General features: G+C 30.2%; 1 protein-coding gene across 2 annotated transcripts in view; it reads left to right on the top strand.

Moving 5' to 3' along the window:
* The window catches only part of CycY (cyclin Y), a 116248-nt gene extending 98874 nt beyond the window's left edge, over positions 1–17374 (top strand). For both annotated transcript variants that reach the window (XM_085810053.1, XM_085810052.1), the window contains exons 7-9: positions 1174–1340; positions 3736–3898; positions 9920–17374. In XM_085810053.1, coding sequence (XP_085666179.1) covers positions 1174–1340; positions 3736–3898; positions 9920–10036 — 447 coding nt within the window. In that variant the 3' untranslated portion in view covers positions 10037–17374. The remainder of the gene's footprint in view (positions 1–1173; positions 1341–3735; positions 3899–9919) is intronic.
* The last annotated feature ends 1400 nt before the right edge of the window (positions 17375–18774 follow it).

Below are 18774 nucleotides of genomic sequence, written 5' to 3'. Positions count from 1 at the left end.
GTGATAACTCACCATTCCAAGTATGACCACAAAGAAGATGTTTCATCCAATCAGAGCAAACTGTAGAAGAAAAGGTCTGTAGATTTTGTGCATATACAGCAGACATATGATTGGAAGCGTAAAAAAGCTCTGGAGGATAAGAATAGACATGATTGGAACAGTAATATGCTTTGGTGGCTGTGAGTAGACACACAATTGCAAAGGGTTAAACTAGAACTCTCTCAAATAACCCAGCACTGAACCAGTCACCCAAAATTATTACTGATGGAAGCATGAAAACTACAAAATGTGAAGCAAGTAATTGAAAAACCAGTCATCTGGCCATCGTGCCACTCATTCAGATAACTTGGGCCACTACTTACCAAAACAGCATAGGCTGCCCTTTTGTGTAGGAACTAAATCTGTTATTTTATGCCCTCAGAGCCCTGTGGCTGTCAGAGTGTAATACTGAACCAGTACCTGTAACCCCAGATAATTACATCATGGTGTCAGATGATCCCAGCATCTTATTTTAGGTGAACCAGGATTGATGGTGCATGCTATATAACAGTGAAATATGGGTTCCTTTATTTGCAAGCCTGGATGTGTTCTCTCTTTTCCCACAGAGAAAAGAACTCCATTTTTAAACAAAGAAGTGGAGTTAATGTCTCTTTCCGGGGTGGACAGACTGTTCCAGGTTTTACTGCTGTAGTTGTTTTTTACTGGTTGCATTTTGTTTTGGGAAGGAGGTTTACGTATCATCACTTATTGCAATTAACATTTATTATATCTTTGAAGTCTATTTCTATAAAAACTGAATGAAGTTGAAAAAAACTTAATTGCAAATGTCGATTTCACAATTGCACACTGTAAGTGATATAAATTGATTTTCGTTATTTTCACATAAAATTAGCCAGAGATAAAGAAAATACTTAATTACTTAGTATAAGTATGTATATTTGTTAATTTAAAGTTCTTCCTCTTTATATGATACTGGAATGAAAGTTTTATTTGTTATGCTACTTGATTTAAATAAACGGTTTATTGTCAAATGAATCAAATGCATGGGCACAAGAAAAAATATAGATTCTGAGTAACTATTCAGGCTATAAATTTCTACATATTTTACATCTAAGGAATAAAATTATGCTATGGCAACAGTATAGTACATTTTTATGTAATATTTTATTTCAGGTTTATTTAGAAAGGCTTCTAACATATGCTGAAATTGATATAGTACCTTGTACTTGGAAAAGAATTGTTCTAGGTGCCATTCTTTTAGCTTCTAAAGTGTGGGATGATCAAGCTGTATGGAATGTAGATTACTGCCAGATTCTAAAAGATATTTCTGTAGAAGATATGTGAGTATTTAAGTTTCATTTTAACTTTGCTTATCCTAATTACTTCATTTGGTGTATCATTTTCAAGTGTAGTGTCCTGAAATTCATACCTTCATTGGCTTAATCGAATGTCATTTTTATGCTAAATATGTTTGCATATTTTAAGTTTGTATTATTTTGTATTAACAAATAGTACAGAGATAGCTTTAGTTATGTCAAATATGTTTTGAAATGATTTTTTGTTTTCTTGATTCTCTTTCCTGAAAAATAACTTTTCTTTCGTCTAATAATAGTTTAGTATTCTGAACAAAAGAACAGCACTTAATTGTTTGTGAAATCAGCTGTTCTTGCCACTTTTTTCAGCTGCTAGTAGAAGATTAATGTAATTCTTTGATTATCCTAATTATTTCATTTCATGTTCATTTTTAAGTATAGTGTCCTGAAGTTTATACCTTTAGGAATACTGTTTTAACTGGAAATCATTTCCATATGTATTCTAATATGGAATTTGTATAATTACAAAAATGATATAGAAGCTATGGAATTCAACTGTTAGATTTTAGGATTTGGATATACTTTAATACTAACTGCAGAATTGGAAGCAAAATAATTTCAGCAAAATTGCATTCAAATGGAAACACATCATCTACATTATAACACAATTATGAAGACATTGACATTTTATATTGCTTATACTGCTGTTAAATCTTTGTAAAATTTCCAGTTAGTTCTGCTTGGTACTCGTACAACATTTAGATGATATTTAAACATTAGGATAACTGGTCTGTGGCATACCTTGTATTGTGCTATCAACCAAAAATTTATTGTATGTGCTATGTTTTTGATACAAAATTAAAATAAATGATGCTGAAAATTTTTCCATCCAAATGCATCTTTGTGGTTCTCATGGGCTAATTATGCAACAATTGCTAAAATGCCATTTATATTTGAATTAAAATAACACTTGAAATAACAAGTATTAGAATAGCATAATAAATAAGCAAAAGAATAAGCATAATAATACAATTGAGACTTCAAAAATTTCATCTCTCTTGTATCGAAAATGATTTAATTTCCCTTATTCAACTCTGATCGAAACAAACACATTTTGTTTTCCTAAATAAGTATTACAAGCAAACTAAGCAATTAGCCATGGGTACTATCCTTACTGATATCTGTATGCATTATTATGAATCAAAATTTTTTTGAAATTTTAAACTTCCCTATGTGGTTTTGATATGTTTACCCTGTTTCATAGTAATAAAGGTGATCTAAATAAAAAATCATTTAATACTGAATTCCATTGATACTACCATTTAGTTCACTTTTAAGCTTGAGATTCTTTTCCCTTTTTTGGCATCTGGTCACGTGCCACATATCCAAATTCATGACTACTGTTTACGGTAAACCTTTATCTGTTTGCTTGCCACCACATTTCAAATCATGTCACTTGACTAAACGGAAGATAGCTTCATTTTGTTTCGTTTTCTGTGCACTGCAAGTTTTCCCTTTCAGATCAAGTTTTGATCAAGAACTAAGTTACTTTAAAGCAGTGGCTGTAGACAGAAGCAGTTCATATAACATTATTGATCAAACTGTTAAAAAATTCAGTCCTCAGCAGATCAAAAAGCATCCTCTTTCTTTAATAGATCATAAGAACTCTCTTGTCTTTCTTTCCAACGATTAGCTATAAAACTGCACATATTTTACAGCAATTCAAACTTTAGGTATTTTTTTTTTTCTTCTTATGTGAATAAAATTTGCAGTTGTGTACTTAAGGTCACCATTCCAAATATAAACTCTTGGAGCATGTACAGGATTCCTTGCCAATGTTGTTTAATTTGCACAGGTAGATTTAAGAGAAACGTAAAATTCTCCCTATGAAATATGAGGCATATGTTAGGAAAAAGAAACACATAAATGTGCCGTTGCCCAACACTGTTGGTCAGAAAATTGCATTTTCCATTTTTCTGTTGCTAAAATGATTTTTTAAAAAAGTATCCCATTGTCGAATTAGATTTTCTAGAGGCATTTCACATTCATAAAAAATTTTCAGTTGTAGTTAATGATTTCAGTTCATCTTTATCCTCAGCTTTTAAGGAAATTATTTCGTAGTTGTTTTCATTTTTCGATAATAGATATCCCAATAGCTTGACTTTCTTCCTGTCATTATTGCCTGAGCACAGGCTTCTCTTTTAATCACGTACATTTCTGCAGCTGAAGCAGAAGGTTGTATATTTAAACCTCCAAAACTAATCCTGCAAATTTATGAATATTATGCTGAATCTTTTTGACTTACCATGTCCAGTAATCATTATTCAACATGTTATTTTAACTTAGTATGTATATATTACATTGTGTAATTATGTTCTTTATTTAAAAATATTGATAAAATGCTTATGCCCTGTCTCTTCAGGAATGAATTAGAGAGACAATTTTTGGAGATGTTACAGTTTAATATTAATGTTCCTGCAAGTGTTTATGCAAAGTACTACTTTGATTTAAGAAGTTTAGCTGATCAAAATGACTTAACTTTTCCAACTGAACCTCTAAGCAAAGAGCGAGCCCAGAAGCTTGAAGTGAGTATTGTTCTCATATAAACTTGTTATACAGATTTATTTTCACATGCACCCATCCCTTTTTATATACTTGCATTCGGACAAAAAAAAATTGTGGTAAATATATATGGTGTATAAGTAATTATTTATTTTTAGGTATTAAATAATTTTTAAGCATTTTGTAATTTCTTTGCACATAGCTGGATTTAGAATAAATAACTATGTTAACAGTCTAAGACATATTTTATATGAGGAGCAGGTTCAAAGAATGCCCGAGTTCTTTCAAGTAAGCCCATTCAAATAAGTTTTCTTTGCAGTAGGTTTGGCAGTCTAGGATCAGTCAGTTAGAATCAAAGTGTGCAAGTCATGTTATGTTTATCTATTTTACATTTTTCAGTGCTGTTTATTTGCAAAACTCATATTTTACTGTAGTTTTTCAATTTCAGAACTGATTATATTAATAAAAACTTATTATCGATAGCAATAAATTTGTTTTGAAATCCTTTCCCCAAATGATATCTTTTACCCTACAGGTTAATTTTTTCCCCCCATCCAACCTTTACATTTTTCTGGCTGTTATGAAACATTTTATAATCTGCGAAGGAGATGGCTTAAAAAAAATTCTTTCAAATTAGCATTTTTATAATCATGCTTCTGCTATATGTTTCTTTACAAATATAGAAATCAGTTTTTAATTATTAAGAAGTTAAATTAAGTATTTAATGAAGTTGATCATGATTTTATACTTTTATTCTTCTTAAGAAAATGTAAATTTCAAATATCTCTTGAGTATGTTTCATATAAGTTTTTTTTGTATATATAGATTCCCCCCCCCAAGTGTAAATTGTGTGTAAAAGACTTTTTTTCCACTTTTAGCTAGAATCGCTTTTCTTTCTGTGCTTCTTTAAAAGATTTCTTTTGTGCATCTTTGCACTGTTTTTCCTATGAAGTAATAATATTTGAGTCCTTTTTATTAATTGCATACCTCATTTTGTGACTCTTAGGTATAACATAGGCACCTGTGGCTTTAGCATTAAGCCGCAGACTTGTGGAATTTAAAATCTGCTGAAAATGCCATGAAAGAATATTGATTAATAATATTTGAGTTTTTTATTATTGTTATTATTATTATTACTATTGAATACCTCACCTTATAATTCTCATGTGTAAAATAGGCACTAGTGGCAGCATTAAGTAACAGACTATGAAATTTAAAATCTGCTGAAAATGCCATGACAAAATATTGATTTTAATAAAAATCAGCTAGAAGTTTTCAGGAAGTGACAGAATTGTACCAGGAGCAAGGAGCAGCTCTTTTGCAATTTTGAAGATCACTCTGAGGGTCTCCTAGCTCACTTGGCCCACCAGCGGCCGAGCGGTAAAGTCGCTGAACACTGGTAGTTCGGTCCGAGGTTCGAATCCCGTGGACGGGCTGGCTGCATGGGTGTTTTTCGTGGTTTTCCCCATGTGTAACGTGTATACAAGCCAGTTTCCCTTAGAAAGTTCTCCACGAAGGCATCCCTCCCCTTTTGCAGATAGCCCTAGTGTGCTTTGCTATAATTAAATACACACCACACCTAGCCCACTTTCCATATTACAAACCTAGCGTAATAACATTTTAAGTGCCCCCATTGCTATGCAAGTGCCCATGCTGCAAAGACATTATACACTCATTAACAGCTATCCAATATTCAAACCTGGGCTCAAGATTTTCAGATGGTCTACCCACCACCAAGCCAACGGCGCCACTTCAAAGTGAATAAATAACAAAAATAATAATCTGAATGAAAAACAAAGATCAAGCTCTCAAGGTTCAAGTTACTGCAATCAAATTTCAAACTATATTCAAGTAGCCCCTGTAGCTCATGAAACATTGATTGCAAAAGCACTGGCAGAGAGAGATGATAATTACAGATGTCGAGGGGAGCATAGAGCTATGCAAGAGCTTATAATTTGTATCACTTACAGCAGTGAGACTGCATGTGCACTGCAGAAATCCCAGGTGCTTAACACCTAACACTAATGACAACCATTGCTGCAATACTTCATTGTAATCTGTTCCTCCTAATAACAATGATGGTGGAGGTCTTTTTATGTAAAAACTTCAGTATTTTGGTGAAATGTGATGAACTGGTCAAGAATAATTACTTGATTAATCAAAATGCTGCAGAGGCATTGTATGTGTTCCTTTAAAATAGTAGTCTAGAATGAAGCCCATATTATGTTCTGGGATAGACTTTGAATGGGGGTGGCCATATATTCCTGTAGAACTGGTGGTAAAAATGCATAATGCAATAAAGGTCAACGTACAGCTGCATTAACTGCTTCTTACATTTTTAATGTCCTGAAAAATTAGAGCGGTATTGATTCTGTAGCCTGTATCTCGCATGCTTTCATATCAATTTCAGTGCATCCATATGTTGTCAACGGTTAACAAACAACTGTATTTCAGCTTTGCTAATGATATTCTCATCAGGTATGAGTGCTAATTTACTATCCTCTAAAGTTTGAGATCCAGACGTCCAACATCCAGAATGATCTAAAATCCGAACCTCGAAACCGCCAACAACATTTTTTTAAATGCTTTTTACGGATGCCCATTTAATTTTCCCCCCATAAATAAAACATGTGGAGAGTTCTGTTTCTTAATTTTTCTTTGGCATTAAATAAATGTCTCATTATTGAAAAAAACAATAATTTAGCATAAATTTGTGTGATCAATAATTTGGCTCCATAGTTGCGCATCTGCTTGGCATACATCTCAAACCGAAATATTCTAGATAGAAACATCATTGATTTTACACTAACTAATATTTTATAGCCCTGATGCCAACCTGGTGAATCATTATTTATTATATTTTGCTTTGATCACTGCATGTTTATCAACACATGGCAACTTAAGTTAATGACTCATGCAGTGTTGCCCAGAGAATATTTTTTATATTAGTAATTTAATAACAAAAGGTACCTTTTATGGTTACATTATGCTTGGCAATGATTATGGATTTTAGTTAAATGCGCTAAGAAATTTTGACAAGAAAAAATTTAACAAAAATTTCTTTTCATATGCTAAAAATAATTTTGTTAATGATACTGACATGGCCAAACGATTACATTTAGTACTATTTGAATTAAAAATAGCTGGTTTGTTTTTCATGTAAACCCAGAACCGGCGCCAGAGCTCGTGTGGTGGCAGCAGGCAGGCAGCAGAATTTATGGATGACAAGATTTTTGGAATTTCGAAAGCACCGAGCAACAAAATTAACAAATGAATATATTTTTCGAATTTAGGGAAAGCACTGGCATCCAAAATTTAGGGGCGGCCAAATTTAGAACTTAGTTGCTTGGTAGCATAACTTAAGATCCACAGAGACTGTATCAGGCGCTAAGATACCTAGTGCCGGCCCTGGATAAGCCTTAAGTATATGTGGGAATTTATTTATTCGAGACTAAGATAAGCCTTCATGTGCAACAAATAGGTGTAAGTATAATAAATAACTAAACTAATGCAATCGAGCTTTATTTTCTCAGTGCGCAATAGAAGTAAGACAAAGTTAAGCAGAACAACTTGTCTTTCATTCCCAATCTCATGATACATGGCCACTAATGTATAGCGAACACCATAAAGCTAGACTAAAATTGTACTTTATTGATTCCAAGGAATTTCAGTCAATATAGCAGATTGCGTTATTCTTTAACTTTCTGATTTGAATCAGCGTATTATTTTTTGCAGGCTGTTTTTATTACAGCAATTTATGAAAATTAAACTTTCAACTTCCGATTATGTCAAAAAGAGTTTCTAATTTTGGACCTGCAACAGGATCTACAAAGTGAAAGCATGTTTCATTGTCCATTAAACAAAGTGGAATTGCTGTAAGAAATGGATAAAGGTATTTCCGTCTCAAAATTATGTATTGGAAAGTCAATTGTATACGACACAACAAAATAGAAAAAGGAACTTTTTTTGTTTTCTTCCGAGACCTCACTCTCAATAAATAACAGAAAAATTATTCATTAAGCTAAAAGTGAAGATCATGGCAAAGTGATGACTGAATGAGTCAGACTGTGTTGCAGCGAGAGCATGCCATTGTCGGGTCCAGTGCTTGGCTTAAGCTAAAATATTTCACTAAGAAGTGACCTTAAAAACTGAGTGGACGTATTCGACAGGTTGGTTAACCAAATTTAAAAATCTCCCTGGTATAAGATATTTAGGAATTTCAGGTGAAAATTTCAGCTGATACTGAAGCTGCTGAACTATTTGCAGATGAATTCATTGAACTCATTAATAGATTAAAGTTATCTTCAGAACAAATTTACTGGTAAAATTTACTGATGAAACTGATCTTTTATGGCAATATATGCCTCGTAATACCTAGGATCACACAAGAGTAAACCTTTCATAATTTGAAAAAATACACAACCTCGAGCATTTAAAAGAGTAAAGAGTTTCCTGTTATATATCTAGCAAATTAAATAACATGGATGACACAAGTGTTAATGAATGATTAGTTTTAAAATCATTTCATACCCGAGACTCGGAAGAATTTGTATGGTTTACCTGTGATGCGAAAATAGTCCTGATTGTACATGACTGTTCAGATCATATTTCACTTAAAGTTTTAAGTGAAAGATAATGTGTCCGTATTATTCTTTCTTCCAAACTGTATGTTCATCATTCAGCCTATTGATATAGGAATAGTGCACCACTGAAACGCAAATATAATATAAAGTAGAATTTTTTAAATCCATTCTTAAATTTCTTAAATAATGGCAAGTCTATTCAAGAATTTTTGAAATAGTTTATTATACAATCTGCTGTGTGGAGCATCGCAAGATCGTGGGAGGGTGTGTCTCAAGATACTTTTAAAAATGCTTGGCATAATTTATGCCCAGCTGGCATATTTCATGGTGAAGAAGATGAATATGATAGGTGCGAATGTAAAAGTTTTGGGATATCTCAAACCAAAGGTTAAATTTTCCAATTAATGGGATTTTTTAAAGAAATTTGGAGAAGCTGTAATAAATGAACATGATATAACAGAAATATTTCATTGCGATGACTAAGGCCCAATTATCAGTAGATTAATAGACGATCCAGAAAATACCACTACCGATAGTGAAGAAAAAGACAGAGAGGTTATTAAAAACGAAAAAATTTCGATTAACAAGTTAGTCAGAACTCTTGACACAGCAATTACAGGATTTAAGCAATGGAACTTTGTACCTGAATAAGAAATTATGTCTATCTACAGAATTGAAGATAAAATATTAGCACAGAAAATGCAACTTAAACAACTTCTATTGAAAGAAATATTTAATAAAGTAAACAAATAAATATTAAGTGGGTTTTTTTTTTTTTTTTTTTTTTTTTTTTTTTTTTTTTTGTAAATTTTTATACCCTTTAGATCACAAATACTTCATTATTTCATGAATCACGATTTCATATTTTTAATTCTAAAATTTCCACATGCCATCTTACAAGTTTTAAACTGATGATTTAATATCCGGAAAAGTACCAAATCCAGAATCGCTGAAGTCCCGATGAGTTCGGATCTTGGGCTTTGTACTGTATATGGTAACATGACCTCAAAGAACTTTTAACTGTAGGAACAAAAATCCCAATGTTGTTATTATCTGTACCCCAAAATAAAGGCCAAAATAATTTCATGATGTAGCATCACAAGCACCTTTCTTCCCAGCCTCTGCTTCTTAGAAACACATGATTCCCATACTTTATCAATATGCTGTGTAGCAGATATTTAGTGCAGTAATATTAATGAATTTAGCTGTTTCAGAATAGCAGGTGTGAATTGCTATATCTGGCATGTGGATGCAAGGTATCACTTCTCCATCCCAAGATAAGGCAAATGTATGTAACATCACTGTAGTGACAGAATTATCTCCCAAACGGTTTTTTAAATTTTGTTTTTGTTTCAGGTCCTTTTATTATTATTATTGTTACTTGTAATTGGTCTGTAATTTTCTTTCACTAAATAAGCAGGAGTTTTGAATTTGGTTCTAAAGCAGTTTGCTTTTTTATAGGCTATGTCACTGGCACTGTGTAGTACACTGGTAGACTTGCATCGAAATGGAATGCGGAAATGGTCTAGCTTGGACAATTTGACTGTTCTGCGTAAAAGTGCTGCCATTTTATCTTGACACCAGTTGGAAAAATCTTACTGTGTTTTAGCTCAGGTGCTTGCCAAAATGTTTGGAGAGATATATCTGGCTGTGATCATTTTTTTTTTTTCCACATCCATAGCACATCAAGAACTCTTCATGCTTGAGGAGTTTCCCTGAAACCATCCATGATGTCAGTTTTGTCCTAAACTTTTGTGCACCTTTTTTTTTTTTTTTTTTTTTTTATACAGATGTAAAGTTTCTCAATAGTGTTAGTCTTGCAGCTTCATTTAAATAACTCATTTGTAACTAACTTTTATATAACCTCTTTTAAAATTGCTAGTTATTATTTCCATATGTGTATTGATATGTATCTGTGAGTGAATGTGTGCAATGAATGATAACATCTAATAAGAGTATTATTTTTCATCTTCAAATATGTGTTTTGAGTGATTAATGAGTATTGGAATTAACATGTAAAGTTAATTTGAGTCAAGGCTTATCAGTGTTGAGTTAAACCATGTCGCATTATGGTCATTTTCTTCCTAAATGAATAACCTGTTTAAGGAAATATATGTTTTTAATTGAAACAGACAGTTCTTTGAAAATTGATGCCTCTTCAGAATAAAAGGTCTATTTCTTATTCTGTATGGAAAATTAAAAGATTTTACCAAACTTTTATACAGAATACTTCCAAAAAATAAAAATACCTAATTAAACAAACCATAATTTTTAATGTAACCATGCAAATTTTATATTTTTAGTAACTACATTATATTTATCACATTATTTGCATAAAAAAGAAATTAATGTAATAAAATTTATATACTTTAATAAATCTTTAGAGCATTTAAAAGTGCTATTTCTATTTCTAAAATATGATTGTGGTTTTAAACATAAAAAAGAATTGATGAATGAATTGGTAAAAATTTGGACATTGACTGTGAATTTTCTTCCAGCCTAGATTTAAGTATCATGTATTACAATATTGAGTGCAAAATATTTTCAGGTATCTTTTTAATCTTTGAATGTCCACAATGAATTTTATAATTTAGAGCTGTGTGTCTTCTTATCTATTAAAATTATTTGAGTTTGTAATGTATCATCATTAAAATTTTAAAAACATAATTATTTTCTAAATTTTTAATATGGTTACATATATTAAAATAAAAATGTTGATAGTGCATATTTATTTTTTCTTTTTGTGAACTGTCTCTAATTTGAAATTATGAATTATAGTTACAGTAAAGTAGAAAGATCCATTGAAAATATTATTCGGAAGTGTTATGAGCACTTTAATATCTGAAATATTCCATGAAGTTGTGTTTGACTTATGGTGGGATTATGTAAAATTTCTCTCTCTCTATATATATATATATATACACACATACAGATATGTGAACAAAATTCTTAGTTGTGCACGTGGCCATCAGTTATTCAGCAGTCTCATTTTTCTACCATTAATGCCACTATGTATTCTACTGTTTCAAACTAGTCTTTATTGATCAGTACATCAAATATGTTTATCATTTTATGAAAATTTAATTTTTAATTAATAGTTTTCAAACTTTTGATATGGTGTGTTAAGTTTGTAATACATGAGTAAATGTTTGAACATGCATTTAATTTAGGAAAGATAGATTCTATCTCTCAAGAGTTGCCTTTACTTTAATAAAAATGTATAATAGAGTAAAGCTGCATTTTCATGCTGAAATGGACTTTATCATGAATTGGGTTTTGAATCTTTTTTAGCTTGAGTATGAAGAGTATCCAATTTGTCCTTGAGAGTGTATTGCCAAAATTGCCTTATTGAAGTAGGAAATAAAAAATTTGAAACATAGGAAATGAAAAACTTATAATTGAAGTATTTGTACGACTGCATGATTTGTATATTTTTATTTTATCATCTTTTGTGTTTAGAACTTGTTGCAAAAAGGATTAATATTTTTGGAGGATATATTAATGTCCTGAAGATGAGAGTACTAATGATTCTGTAGCCTGTATCTCACACGTTTTCATATCAGTACCAGTGCATCCATATGTATAAATCATCCATAATATAAGGAAGTATTTTTGATCGAAGTAAAATTATTTCTTTAAAAAATGTACTTTTGTGGGAAGAAAAAATTAAATTTTATGTTGTTGATCTATGAATTAAATCACACTAATATAAAAACCTGTTTTTAATCTATTTACATTTTATAAAAAATTACCGTATTCTAAACTTGTTTAAAAAATAATCATACTGATGATAAAAAATAAGAAATGAAATGCTCATTTTACAAGGAATCTAAAAAGCTTTCCTTTAATTACATGTTAATTAGTGTGGCATGAACTTGAGTTCAGTTCTGAAACCCTTCAGATTTATTTTTCAGTGCTCATATAAAAATCGAATACTATTTGGAAAGCAGCAGCAATGCAAATATTTATGAAAATAAGTAATTTCTCATCTCCACTTCATTCCATTCTTAAAGTTTGTGTTGAAAATTGAGTGGTTGAAAGATACTGCAATCCATAAAGTATCTTTGACAAATTGTAGTGTGTTTCAAAGAACTAAAGTTTGTATATGTTTGAAAAGTGTATTTCTCTCCCTGAAAGCATTTTAAACCAGTTTATATATTTTGTGATTCTCAGATCAGTAAGTTATTAAAAGAGCAAAGAGAGGTTACATTTTAACAAAACATTCATCATCATTTTCTGTAAAAAAAATTTAATACAGTTATCTATTTCAGTTTTGCATTCAGAAATTGTACATAAATCTTAGATTGTCACTTAGTGTGTTTATTTTGGTTAAAGTAAAGGAAATTCTATTCACTCTATTAAAAACCATTCCCCCCCCCCCAAATGGAAACTGCTTCAGAAAATAATGTAATGTATTGTCTCTTCTAGGTATAAATCTGTATATGTTAATTTTTATATCCCCAAAATTTCACTTTCTAGAAATTTTTTCTGTGTGTAGTGTATTTGAATCTATTTTATTTGCATATATCAGGGTTGGCCAAACTTCATATCAGTAAGAGCCGCATCTAGATTTTCTAAAAGCCACACGTTCATATTTACATCATTATAGAAGTAGTGGAGGAGGTTTTAAATAGAAAGAAATCCCTGATAACTTTGTAAAAAAGAGTCTAAACTAATTAATTACTTCTTTTTGGACACTGAATAGTTTTAGTTTACCATATTTCATACATATATTTTATATGCACAAGCCACACAATTTGCCTGTGAGAGCCATATCAGGCTCGCGAGCCGCAGTTTGGCCACCCCTGGCATATATCATAGGGTTAGATTATTCTTTTATACAAGTACTATTTTTTTTAAAAATTCGGTTTTATCTGCTGTCATAAATGAGAGCGAACATGGATGTACTTAATTTTTGGGGAATCTTAATTTGTATTCTTTTTTATGCAAATGAAGTAAAAATAATAATTTTAAAAAGGTGTGCATTGTAACTGCCTAAAGCAATCACATTTGTGAATTGTTATTAAATATCTACTTTAGTGAAAATTTATAATAAACTATGGGTGAGTTATGAGAATTAGCTAGCATTACATGCTTGTCTTAGCACATTTATTATTTTATCTTCATAATATTTACTGTCAAAACTGCTTTGGAGTATTGTAAGATCTTCCAGTGTATTTTCTTGCTTTCGTATAATTGGTTTTGTATTTAGAACTTTCAAAAGGAAAGAAATTAAGTTTGACATTTATACATTCTAGATGGATGGCACTGTTGGTAATGTTATGGATTCGTTTTATATTAAAAATTAGAACTATATCTTGTTTGAATTTTTGATTAAGTAATACAGAATATCACATGGAACAAACAACTTCTGCAGTATTGTCAGGTTGTATATAATTTGCTGTGTATGTATGTACATGTATTTTTGTTTCATTATAATATGTGATATATTAATACAGAATTTACTGAACAGAAAGAATGTTGTGTTGCTGTGTTAACTATCTATGTTACTGAATTATCAGTGGTCCATTTCCAGTCTATACATTTTTGTTTCATTATGTTTTCACCTTGTTTTATGGCGAAATGTAGTTTTACTTTTTTTACTCTTATTAGGTTAATTACCTACCATATTTAAATGGGAATATGTTGGTAAATTCAGTCATTATCACCTTGTGTTACATTAATTGAGGTTTTATTGTGTTGCATAAATTAATACTTACATTCCATTTCCAAAACAATATCTGGAGCTATTATTCTTTCATAGTTCAATGAAAAGTTGAATGCTCTTCATATGAGACTATGGTGTAGGATTTCATTTTGAATGTTATGACTAGTATTCTGTGTCATTCAACTGCATTTTAATATGGTCATTAGATTAAAATGTTACTCATAATGGACATTATTAGGTATGCTAATTAAATTTATGATTTCATGAAGAATTTTGTGCTATTGATTAGTGCAGTACAAAATTGAGCAATCAAAGAATATAAAGATGTAAATTATTATTATTTCCTGAAACTAAAGTACATGCTGTAAACTCAAACTAAAAATTATGTACTGTCATATTTTCTGGTGATAAATATTTGTGGTGCAATTCTCATTGCCTTGAATGAACCAAGAGCAAGATGGCTGATGTATGACATGCATGTCATTGATACACCACACTATTCAGAGGATATTTATCAGTTAACAATATTTATTCTTCCTGTTCAAGTTCAGGTTTAGCTTTTGTGTAAACATTACTGAATTATTTCATATTATCATTTTGCATCTCTAACTTTTTGCATCTGTTAAAATTTAGCACCAGCTTTATTCACAGCTTTTCTCTCTGGGTCTTTTTTTTTAAGTTAAACATTAAAAATGGGTAAAAGAAATCAACTGAGAGATGAAATCAGCACTGCTTGCTTGGGCAAAAAGTGTACATTATGTCTCTTCATGATTTCAGCCTTATCCACTAAGACAGTTTAAAAACATGAACGTTTAATGATGTGAATCAAAATAACTACAATGTACTTTAAATTCTCATCTGTGCAGCTCAAAATTGCTCTTGCAATTTCAATAATTTTAAGTGCATTATATTTAAACTGATTTATCGGTGCACTTTTATCTTTTGTATGAAACTAATAATGAACATATTTTCTCATTATTTTACATGCATGAGTTTGCTTTATTTGTATTTCAGTTACTTGTTATTTCAATCTACAAGGTGCTCAAGGAAGATCTTTGTTGTATAGATACAGAATATAAAAGGAAAATGTTTTATGTACAATATGGTTTAATAATTCGGGACATTTTTAACAATTTCCAGAACTAACATCACTGAGTAATGCGTTAAACATCTTAGTACCCTTTTTTCTCCTTGCAAATGTATTATTTGTAAAAATTATTTTTTTATTCTATCTGTATTAAGAACTCAAAAAGTTGTTCAAAGTCTGAGCTTCCCATGTAAAGTAGGTACTGTGGTGGTATGACTGTAGAATTAAAAAAAGGCATTTGGTGAAATTGATAAATTCTAAAGCATTGCATTTGATCTAAACTTTAATTTTTTTTTAAAATTTTTATTATCAGCATGTTCAATATTAGTTTTATATCATTATATTTAGTTATGAAAATTGAATTTTCATATATTGAATGCATATAAAAGCTCTTGTGCAATGTTATTGATTTACCCTAAGGTGTCTTTGTGTAAATATCTCTCAGTAGTACATTATATTGCATATTTAGTTTTCATTTTTAGTGTGCTGTAAAGTTCATGCTGTGTGTATTATTTATAAGGTATTTGAATTTTGTTGCAAGTTTTTCATCTATATGGGAGAAAATATGTTTTATGATTGGAAATTTATTAATACTTCAAATCATGAAATTTTTTTCCTAAAAACTAATGATTAACAAAAATTTTAAATGATCTTTCTACAGGAAAAGTGTTTCATTTTTTCCTTATCAAAGTAAACTTGTTTTATTAGCAGACTTGTTTCTAACATGTTGAATATGTCTGCCATCGGATAAGTGATTTTAGTGCCTTTCCTTCCTATATTAGATCTCACTTAAAAAGCTTCTTCTGATGGCAGTGTTAAGAATGGTTTATCTGTGTAATCCATGTTGTACATTTTTTAATCTTTCATGTAAATATGTTAGCTTTTCTTGGCTGTTTATTTGCTTTCATTTATTTTAATTGTTATTAATAACAACAACATTTATATTTGACTATTACTTTAACCTCAAAATATTACATTATACCTGTGAAAATACATTTCTTTTTATGAAATGTAAAGTGTATATTCCCGACATTCTACTGATTGGTTTGGACCATATTTTATTCCTTTTAGTCATGTTACAAAAAATTGCAGTTTGAGATTGTTTTATTTATCTACAAGTCACATACTTAAAGAAATTCCGTTGAAAACACAGCATGTAACTTAGCAAACTATTTATGTATTAACATATTCTTTTGTGAATGGGTAATTGCTCTGATTGAATAACCAGTGTAAAGGTATCTCTTAATAATGTTAATTGAATATTATTCTTACTTTATTTCTTTAAAAACCTAGTAGACCAACATTTATAAAGTTTACCTGTGTTGCTATTTATGTCGGCTGGTATCTTTATTCATTCTTGATCACCCCTAAACCTTTTTGTTTTATTTATACTACTGAATATTTCTTTGATGAAAAACGTATATTATAAAATTAAAATAAGGGTGCTTAATGGAGAAAAGTTCTTATTTGGTTTACGAGGATTCATTCACAAAATGCTTGCTTTTTTTTCAGCAGCAGAAGTAAAATGTTTGCAAGTTGTATTAAAGAAGATTTCAACTTATAAAATGAATACAACTCATCAATCAAATTATGTGTGATGTGCAGTTTTAGATGCAAATTGTTTTCTTAAGAAAAAACATTAGAAAATCTATTTCAACTTGTGTGCATGTGTGTGAATGGCTGAATACACATAGAAGAATTAAATTTTTAAAAGAGCTGTATAAAAACAATACTGGGTTATGCTTTTAAACTGAATTATATGAACAATACTTGCAGTCATGCACTAGCAGAGACTGTGTATATGAAATGCTGTTTATAGATATTAACTGGTTTATGTCATTTGTACTTTTTCTGCATTTGTTGTGATATCTTGTGGGTCTAAATAGTCATTTACAATAACTGAAATAATGTGAAACAGAAAAAATGGATTTTTAAGTTTTTTAAAGGAAAATTCGTAAGACTATATAAAATTGTTAATATTTTATTCCACTTGTCAAAGTAATTCCTGCTGTTGATTTCTGAAAAGAAAAATAATGCGTATTTCAACATTGTAATATTTTCTAAATTTGAGACTTTTCTTTGGCTAAATCACCTTATTGTTTTTGAAAAATGTTAGAATGTGCTAAAAACTAGGAATAATAAATTTCATTTGATTACTGTTCTAGCTGCTTTCTTCATTAAACATTTTTATTTTTCATAGTTTTAATAATTAATCAGTTAAAAGTATTTTTATAGCTCAAATAAAAATCTCCATAAATATATTTAAATTTTCTTTGTTGTAATTTACATCAAGGTTGCTTGATAACTTTTGCAGCGTAATTTCAGTATAGGTAATACAGGTTACTGTGGGGAAAATTGCGTTAATGAGCAAGCTCAGCTATTTTAAATACAAAAAATTGATTTTTCTGAAGTTTATTATATTTAATATTCTGTTACAAATGTGGAAATTTCAATGATGCTAATATATCATCTACTAGGGATTACAGTACAATTTAGTGTGAGAGATAATCATATTACCGTGGCCTAGTTTTTATCATCAGCTTGGCACTAATGTATGTCTGAGAGCAGATCAGAAATAATATTTTAGAAGTAAATCTTGCATCTGTTCTGTATCAAGGTGCCCTAAGAATTTTATGATTCTCTCATATTAAATTGAACATTATTGTTTCTTTTAGTGAAGTAATGAAATAACCATAACTCTATATTTAAAAAAAAAGATTTTTTTTTGTTCACCATCATTGTCTGCAAAATATTTAGCGAGCTCATCTGTTCACCTTCTGTTCCCTCACAATTCTACTTTTCCTTTGTTTATTTTTGCTTCCACTTCAGTTTATTAATGTCTCATAAATCAGTGGAAATTATTATAGACTTGCTTAGTAATGACACCCACCTTTCGGTCTGGAGAAACTCGAGCAACTATTACCATAACAAGTCTTGGAACAGATTTAATAGTTTATCTACATTGAGTAATTGTAACTTGTTTTGAGTGTTTCAAATGCCATTTTAGAGAAACAGGAATGTTGGAATCATCAACTTTTAGTTCTCAGATTATAATTGTTATGAACTTAGTTTCTCAAATCTAGACTATCTGGCTGGTGTGACAATTATAATGCATAAACATGCTCTATAGGTTATGTGACAATGCCAGATTTTGTTTTAAGCTTTACAATTCTGACAGTGCTATTTTTTATGGATAGAACTCTATAACTCATCCTTTTGGCCATTGCAGACACTTCAGTATACCAGAACCGTTGACCATCAATATCACCAACGGAGATCAGTTTGGAAACCTTTACATATATATTTCCCTTTACAATGTAAGAAAATATATTTTTCCAGTTTTCTGTAAAGTATTTTTCTAGTGCATATTTTTCATTAAGTAAAAATGCAATAATATACACTCATCCAAAAAGAATCCATTTTATGTACAACAAACATTAAGTTAATTTTAAAATATAACAGTTGAATACCTTACGAACAATATTGTGAATCCAATAAGTAATATGTTTCAATATGAAGCAAAATTCATGCTCCTGTAATATATACAAATATAAAAAGGGT

The sequence above is a fragment of the Stegodyphus dumicola genome, chromosome X2, assembly GCF_044657685.1.
Source record: "Stegodyphus dumicola isolate Sdum_Otavi_A_Nest chromosome X2, ASM4465768v1".
In the NCBI taxonomy this organism is placed as follows: Eukaryota; Metazoa; Arthropoda; class Arachnida; order Araneae; family Eresidae; genus Stegodyphus; species Stegodyphus dumicola.
This window is presented reverse-complemented; position numbering and strand designations above follow the sequence as displayed.